At 39.9% G+C, this 9482-nt stretch overlaps 1 protein-coding gene across 1 annotated transcript in view; it reads left to right on the plus strand.

Moving 5' to 3' along the window:
- Positions 1 to 5467: 5467 nt before the first annotated feature.
- The window catches only part of tacr1a (tachykinin receptor 1a), a gene marked incomplete at both ends in the record, with an annotated part of 33778 nt that continues 29763 nt past the window's right edge, over positions 5468 to 9482 (plus strand). Inside the window, one exon of the mRNA XM_080499897.1 lies at positions 5468 to 5850. Within this exon, the coding sequence (XP_080356023.1) occupies positions 5468 to 5850 (383 nt within the window). The remainder of the gene's footprint in view (positions 5851 to 9482) is intronic.

Consider the following 9482-nt stretch of genomic DNA (forward strand, 5'->3'; position numbering starts at 1 on the left):
CTGAAAGTTTCATATTTCACATTATTTCAGTCAGAGTCCATCGGGGATCATCAGCCAGACGAGGAGACATGTCTCACACACACACACACACACACACACACAGACACACACACACACACACATGAGGCTTCATGCTGTCAGAAGCTCAAACGGAGAAACGTCCACGACCGAGGAGACGAAGCCTGTCGGGTGAAACAACCAGCGTCTCATGAGCCGCAGGGGGTCTGATGAACCTCACGCTTTTATTTCCACTTCCTGTGTGAGGACCGGTCCGGGCGAAGGGAGACACAATTATTTGTATCTCAGAAAAAAGAAGGGAAAGAGAGGGTGAGCCGTTCAATAACACTTTTTAACAAATGCCTTGATGTTTCCGTTTTCTATTTGACTTTCCCTCATTCTGATTATGTGTACAATTTAATTTAATTAAATACAATCAAATAAAATATTATACAATTAAATTAAATAAAATATAATACAACTAAATTAAATTAAATTAATTATAAAATAAAACAAAATAAAATTAATAATAATACAATAAAACAAAATATACTACAACTAAATTAAATTAAATTAATTATGAAAAAAAAAATGAAATAAAATCATAAACGTTGTGATGCATTTACGCAACCAGTTTCTATTTGACGTTCCCTCATTCTGATTATGTGTAAAATTAAATTAAATTAAATACAATAAAATACAATATTATACAATAAAATAAAATAAAATATAATACAACTAAATTAAATTAAATTAATTATAAAATAAAATAAAACAAAATAAAATTAATAATAATACAATAAAACAAAATATACTACAACTAAATTAAATTAATTATGAAAAAATAAATAAATAAAATGAAATAAAATCATAAACATGTGATGCATTTACGCAACCAGTTTCTATTTGACGTTCCCTCATTCTGATTATGTGTAAAATTTAATTTAATTAAATCAAATTAATTGATAATAATACAATAAAATTAAATTAATAATAATACAATCAAATTAAATATAGTACAATTAAATTAAATTACATTTAATTAATTATAAAATAAAATAAAATAAAATAAAATAAAATAAAATAAAATAAAATAAAATAAAACAATCATAAACATGTTGTGACGGCTTGTCCGGGTTAGAACAGTATGAAAAGGGAGGCGGGGCTTAGCCAACGGTCACCTGACTCCCTCCATTGCTCAAACACTGAACCACATGAAGAAGTGAAAACCATGACAGAAACCATATTTAGCATAATGGGACTCCTTCACCTGTTGGTGGTCATAATGTTGTGGCTGATGTTCTCTCTGATTCCACGACTGCAGCCTCACGGTGAAACATGATGCCGGGAGGAAATGGAGGGAAATGAAAGGGAATATTTCATTGTTGTGTTCAGGAGGCCGGTCGCCATGGCAACTTCTCTCCACGGTGCAGAGGAGAGGAGGAAACCTCAGTCCAGAGGGAGGAGACATTCCTCTGGAAGAAAAGTCTTGTTCCTGTGCAGCAGGTGCAGCGTTGCTGACAACGTAGACTTGTGAATAATAGAAGCATGGATCTGAGCTGACAGGACGGCGGGTCAGAGGCCAGAGGTCAGGGGTCAGGGGCAAAGGCCAGAGGTCAGGGGTCAGAGGTCAGGGGTCAGAGGTCAGAGGGAACACAGATTGTGATGCTTCGGGGGGGAAAACGTTTACATGAACTGTGTTTGAACCAGTCAGACGTCTGTTTACAATGTTTACAGTGTAACAATGTTTACAGTGTTTACAGCGTGTTTACAGCATGTACAATGTTTACAGTGTTTGCAATGTTTACAACGTTTGCAATGTTTACAGTGTTTGCAATGTTTACAACGTTTGCAATGTTTACAGTGTTTGCAATGTTTACAGGGTTTACAATGTTTAGAATGTTTGCAGTGTTTGCAATGTTTACAGGGTTTACAATGTTTAGAATGTTTGCAGTGTTTACAGTGTATACAATGTTTGCAATGTTTACAGTGTTTACAGTGTTTGCAATGTTTACAGTGTTTGCAATGTTTACAGGGTTTACAATGTTTACAGTGTTTGCAATGTTTACAGTGTTTACAATGTTTAGAATGTTTGCAGTGTTTACAGTGTATACAATGTTTGCAATGTTTACAGTGTTTACAATGTTTGAAATGTTTACAGTGTTTGCAATGTTTACAATGTTTACAGTGTTTGCAATGTTTACATTGTTTACAATGTTTACCGTGTTTGCAGTGTTTACAATGTTTGCAATGTTTACAGGGTTTACAATGTTTACAGTGTTTGCAATGTTTACAGTGTTTACAATGTTTAGAATGTTTGCAGTGTTTACAGTGTATACAATGTTTGCAATGTTTACAGTGTTTGCAATGTTTACAGTGTTTACAATATTTACAGTGTTTGCAATGTTTACAGTGTTTGCAATGTTTACAGGGTTTACAATGTTTACAGTGTTTGCAATGTTTACAGTGTTTACAATGTTTAGAATGTTTGCAGTGTATACAATGTTTACAATGTTTACAGTGTTTACAGTGTTTACAATGTTTGCAATGTTTACATTGTTTACAATGTTTACCGTGTTTGCAGTGTTTACAATGTTTACAGTGTTTACAATGTTTACAGTGTTTGCAATGTTTACAGTGTTTACAATGTTTAGAATGTTTGCAGTGTTTACAGTGTATATAATGTTTGCAATGTTTACAGTGTTTACAATGTGTACAGTGTTTACAATGTTTGCAATGTTTACAGTGTTTACAATATTTATAGTGTTTACAATGTTTACAATCTTTACAATGTTTGTAATGTTTACAGTGTTTACAATGTTTATGGTGTGTACAGTGTTTACAAAGTTTACAATGTTTACAGTGTTTACAATGTTTAGAATGTTTACAGTGTTTACAATGTTTAGAATGTTTACAATGTTTGTAATGTTTACAGTGTTTACAATGTTTGTAAACATTGTAAACAGACGCCTGACTGGTTCAAAAAAACGGAAAAGTGTCACGGTGTTCTGGGTGTTTGTTTACACAACAAGAGTGAAAACAAAATGTTTTAAAACGCTGCAAGGAAAATACAACTTCCGTATGGAGGTAAACATGGAGGTAGACACCACCAGGGGGCAGAATGGAGGGCAGTATGGAGGCAGACACCACCAGGGGGCAGTATGGAGGTAGACACCACCAGGGGGCAGAATGGAGGGCAGTATGGAGGCAGACACCACCAGGGGGCAGTATGGAGGCAGACACCACCAGGGGGCAGTATGGAGGTAGACACCACCAGGGGGCAGTATGGAGGTAGACACCACCAGGGGGCAGTATGGAGGGCAGTATGGAGGGAGACACCACCAGGGGGCAGTATGGAGGTAGACACCACCAGGGGGCAGTATGGAGGTAGACACCACCAGGGGGCAGTATGGAGGGCAGTATGGAGGGAGACACCACCAGGGGGCAGTATGGAGGTAGACACCACCAGGGGGCAGTATGGAGGTAGACACCACCAGGGGGCAGTATGGAGGTAGACACCACCAGGGGGCAGTATGGAGGGCAGTATGGAGGGAGACACCACCAGGGGGCAGTATGGAGGTAGACACCACCAGGGGGCAGTATGGAGGTAGACACCACCAGGGGGCAGTATGGAGGTAGACACCACCAGGGGGCAGTATGGAGGGCAGTATGGAGGGAGACACCACCAGGGGGCAGTATGGAGGTAGACACCACCAGGGGGCAGTATGGAGGGAGACACCACCAGGGGGCAGTATGGAGGGAGACACCACCAGGGGGCAGTATGGAGGTAGACACCACCAGGGGGCAGTATGGAGGTAAACATGGAGGGAGACCACCAGGGGGCAGTATGGAGGTAAACACCACCAGGGGGCAGTATGGAGGTAGACATGGAGGTTGTCAGGGTGGAACATTGAACAGAACACAGAAACCGCGAACAGAAGGAATGTTGGAGAACAAATCTGATGGTTCATATAAATATGCCGTCAGATTCTAACAGAGAGATGAATGGACACACACACACACACACACACACACACACACACACACACACACACACACACACACACACACACACACACACGGTTCTTCTAGCATTAATATCCCTGCAGTGATCAGCAGGTGTTCTTGGTTCTCGGTTTAACAAATCCTTATAAAGACACAAGATCTTCATCCCAGTTTGGGGAAATTGTTCAGACGATCATATCTGAATCCTCCAATAACGACGGGATGATGGAAACAGTAAAAGTTCCAGACACTCCAGGAGAGAGAGAGATGTAGGAACGCAGTGTCTTTATTACCAGAAGAAACTGCATCAGAGAGACTCCGTGGAAAATAAACCCAAATGCAGTGAGTTTAAAAGTCAAAGATAAACTCTGATTATTATTATTATTATTCTGTAGGTGACGTGTTGATCAGAGGGACACTGGAGCGGGTTAATCCCCCCCCCCCCCCGTTTTATTCATGATTGGATCATTGGTTTGTCTAATCTCATCATGTGTCCGAATTATGAGCAAATTAAATCTGCTGCACTTTGTCTCGTTAATCCTGACGGAGTGACTGAATCTGGAACCATGAAAGAAAAGTTACCTGAGAGAGAGAGAGAGAGAGAGATAGGGGGGGAGAGGGAGAGGGGGGAGGGGGAGAGAGAAAGGGGGAGAGAGAGAGAGGGAGGAAGAGAGAGATAGGGAGAGAGGGAGGGAGAGACAGAGGGGGAGCAAGAGAGAGGGGGAGAGAGGGAGAGAGAGGGAGGGAGAGAGAGAGAGAGGGAGAGAGAAGGAGACAGAGAGAGACAGAGAGAGAGAGAAGGAAAGAGAGAGACGGAGAGAGAGAGCGAGAGAGAGGGCGAGACAGGAGAAGGAGAGAGAGAGAGCGGGAGAGAGAGAAGAGAGAGGGAGGGGGAGAGAGAGAGAGGGAGAGAGGGGGAGAGAGAGAGAGAGGAGGAGAGAGAGAGACGGAGAGACAGAGAGAGACGGAGAGAGAGAGAGAGAGACGGAGAGAGAGAGAGAGAAAGAGGGAGACAGAGAGAGAGCGAGAGAGAGGAGAAGGAGAGAGAGAGAGAGAGAGAGAGAGAGAGAGAGAGAGAGAGGGAGGGAGGGAGAGAGAGAGAGAGAGAGGGAGGGAGAGAGAGAGAGAGACTCTCAGTCCGCTGCAGCGCGTAAAGAGACGCGTTCCCCAGTTTTACGCGCGGCTGCGACGCGCAACAGATCGATGTATTTTCCATTTCCGATCCACCCTGTCGTCCCTTCCGATCAGTCCCAAGACGGCTTTTTGTCCCCCCCACACCCACCCACCCCCCCACCCCCCTTTCTTCACCTGGGTTCACTGCGGAGGTTGTTTTTCTTTCTCCTCCCGTCGTTTCGCGTTTCCACTTTGGCCCCTCGGGTCCTGAACTCCGCCTGGTGAATTGAAGCTTTTACGCTCCGGAGAGAAAAGAGAGAGAAGAGAGAGAGAGAAGAGACAGAAAAAGAGGATGGATCCTCTCTTCAACACCACGGACGCGAACGCCACCGCCAACGGGACGCAGTACTGGAACCACTTCGTGCAGCCCGCGTGGAAGATCGCCCTGTGGGCGGCCGCGTACGGCTGCATGGTGTCGGTGTCCGTGGTGGGCAACGTGACGGTCATCTGGATCATCGTGGCGCACAAGCGCATGCGGACCGTCACCAACTACTTCCTGCTCAACCTGGCGGTGGCCGAAGCCTCCATGTCCGCCTTCAACACCGTCGTCAACTTCACGTACGCGGTGCGCAACGAGTGGTACTTCGGCCTGGAGTACTGCCGCTTCCACAACTTCTTCCCCATCGCCGCGGTGTTCGCCAGCATCTGCTCCATGACGGCCATCGCGCTGGACAGGTAGGGGCGGGGGGGGGGGGGGGGGGGGTGAGGAGGGGGGGTCCACAGTGGCTCCTCTTCAAGAAGAGCCCATGGAAATCTACATTTTGGTTTCTTTTTTAATATTAATTGCGTTCCACACAGATTTATAAATAAATAAATAAAGTACATAAAGTACATAAATAAATAAATGATAAATAAAATAGTAAAAAGACAGAAGAAAATAAAGAAAAGAGGAATCAAAGAAGAAAAATGGGGAAAATTTGAAGAAAAAAAAAGCAAATAGGAGAAGAAACGAAGGAAGGAAAAAAAAGAATAGAAAAAAAGAAAGGAAAGGATAAAAGGGAACACAATGAGGAAATCTGGGGGGGGGGGGGGGAGGGGGGGTCCACAGTGGCTCCTCTTCAAGAAGAACCCATGGAAATCTACATTTTGGTTTTATTTTTTAATATTAATTGCGTTCCACACAGATTTATAAATAAATAAATAAAGTACATAAATAAATAAATGATAAATAAAATAGAAAAAAGACAGAAGAAAATAAAGAAAAGAGGAATCAAAGAAGAAAAATGGGGAAAAAAAAAGAAAAAAAAGCAAAATAGGAGAAGAAACAAAGGAAGGAAAAAAAAGAATAGAAAAAAGAAAGCAAAGGATAAAAGGGTAGACAATGAGGAAATCTGGAGGGGGGGGGTAAGGGGGGGGGGCACAGTGGCTCCTCTTCAAGAAGAACCCTTGGAAATCAACGTTTTGTTTTTATTTTTTTTATTAATTGCGTTCCACGCAGATTGATTAATAAGTAAATAACTAAATAAATACTAACATAAATATATAAATAAACACATAAATAAATGGCCCAAAAGAGAAAAAAAAGGTAAAATAGAAAAAAGACAGAAGAAAATAAAGAGAAGAGGAATCAAAGTAGAAAAATTGTGAAAATTTGGGGAAAAAAGAAGAAAAAAAAGCAAATAGGAGAAGAAACGAAGGAAGGAAAAAAAAAGAATAGAAAAAAAGAAAGGAAAGGATAAAAGGGAACACAATGAGGGGGGGTGAGGGTGGGGGGTGTCCACAGTGGCTCCTCTTCATGAAGAACCCATAGAAATCAACGTTTTGTTTTTATTTTTATATTAATTGCGTTCCACACAGATTTTAAATAAATAAATAAATAAATAAATAAATAAAAGAGAAAAAAAAGGTAAAATGGAAGAACTTTGAAAAAAAGACAGAAGAAAATAAAGAAAAGAGAAATCAAAGAAGAAAAATGGGGAAAATTTTAAAAAAAGAAGAAAAAAGCAAATAGGAGAAGAAACGAAGGAAGGAAAAAAAAGAACAGAAAAAAGAAAGGAAAGGATAAAACACAATGAGGAAAAAGGGTAAAAAGACAAAAAGGAGAAAAACGTGAGTCTGAAATAGAGAATAAAGAAGGGAAAGTAAAAAAAAAAGGTGGAATCATGAAGAGAAATAAGGAAAAGGAAACGAAGGAAAGGAAAAGAGTGAGAACAATAAATGAAAAGGGGAAAAATAGAAAACATTAGAAAATCAAAATGAATCACGAGGAACACGAATTAAAATACAACAAAACAACTAAAAATCCAGTAGAAAATCTGTCAATTTAACCTCATTTGCATTTAAAAAGATGTTTTTCCTTCATTTGAGCTCATTTCCTGCTTTACGACTTGATTTGCTCCTCGTGAGTCACGTCGTTCCTGAAAACGTGGCAGAAAGACCGAATGATGAGGGAACGGTGGAGCTGACGGAGGACGAGTGCCGCTCTTCCCTCTTCCCCTCGTCGTTCCCTCGCCTCCTCCCGGGGGTTGACGGTTCAACGCCTCCACGGCGGAAGAAAACGTGATCGCCGCGTAGCGTTTCAGAAGAAAATCCACCCGCCAGAGTGTTTCTCTGTGCGGGAAGTCGTTTGGGGGCGGGGCTTAGCCCAGACGTCCAATGGAAGGCCGCTCATCACGCTTAGTTGTTTATATTTATTGTCTGTCTCGAGTGCATCGCTTTATTTAGACCCACATGGAAACAACCTATATAAACATATATGTCTTAATATAGGTTTTGAATATATGTGACATATATAAAATTGGCCGTTTTCCTATATTTTATGTACATATATGTATGTGGGCATGTATATGGGCATATATGTACATATATGTGCATATATGTACATAAAATATAGGAAAATGGCCAATTTTATATATGTCACATATATTCAAAACCTATATCAAAATAGGTTATGTATGTACGAAACCATATATGTACATAAATGTGCATATATGTACATATATGTATATATATGTATGTGGGCATGTATGTACATATATGTGCATATATGCACATAAAATATAGGAAAACGGCCAATTTTATATATGTCACATATATTCAAAACCTATATCAAAATAGGTTATGTATGTACGAAACCATATATGTACATAAATGTGCATATATGTACATATATGTATATATATGTATGTGGGCATGTATGTACATATATGTGCATATATGCACATAAAATATAGGAAAACGGCCCATTTTATATATGTCACATATATTCAAAACCTATATCAAAATAGGTTGTGTATGTACGTAACCATATATGTGCATATATGCACATATATGTATATGTATATATGTATGTGGGCATGTATGTACATATATGTACATAAAATATAGGAAAATAGCCAATTTTATATATGTCACATATATTCAAAACCTACATCAAAATAGGTTATGTATGTACGTAACCATATATGTACATAAATGTGCATATATGTACATATATGTATATATATGTATGTGGGCATGTATGTACATATATGTGCATATATGTACATAAAATATAGGAAAACGGCCAATTTTATATATGTCACATATATTCAAAACCTATATCAAAATAGGTTATGTATGTACGTAACCATATATGTGCATATATGCACATATATGTATATGTATATATGTATGTGGGCATGTATGTACATATATGTACATAAAATATAGGAAAATAGCCAATTTTATATATGTCACATATATTCAAAACCTACATCAAAATAGGTTATGTATGTACGTAACCATATATGTACATATATGTGCACATATGTACATATATGTATGTGGGCATGTATGTGGGCATATATGCACATATATGCCCGTATATGTAATATACACATATATGTAATATGTATATTACACTTATATGTACTATACATATCTGTAAAATAGAGGAAAATGGCCAATTTTATATATGTCACATATATTCAAAACCTATATCAAAACATATATGTTTCTATAGGTTCTTTCCATGTGGGAATGTGTGTTGCTGTTACCTGGTTAAAGATCGTCACGCTTCCATCCACGCCCAGCGATTCTGGATTTCAGGCAGCAGTGACGCTCCGCCTCCAAACGCAGTGAAGCAGTGAAGCTCCGCCTCCAAACGCAGTGAAGCTCCGCCTCCAAACGCAGTGAAGCTCCGCCTCCAAACGCAGTGAAGCTCCGCCTCCAAAGGCAGTGAAGGAATTGTTCTGTTCCACAGACAAGAAGGGAATAAAACAGCTTATTTTTGATGGTGCGGTCCAGAGAAAGGAGGCGCCCCCCGGTGGCCTGGAGGACTCACTGCTGCTGTTCAGCACTTCTGCCTTTTGTTGGGAAACAAACTT

The sequence above is a fragment of the Blennius ocellaris genome, assembly GCF_963422515.1.
Source record: "Blennius ocellaris genome assembly, chromosome: 7".
NCBI lineage: Eukaryota > Metazoa > Chordata > Actinopteri > Blenniiformes > Blenniidae > Blennius > Blennius ocellaris.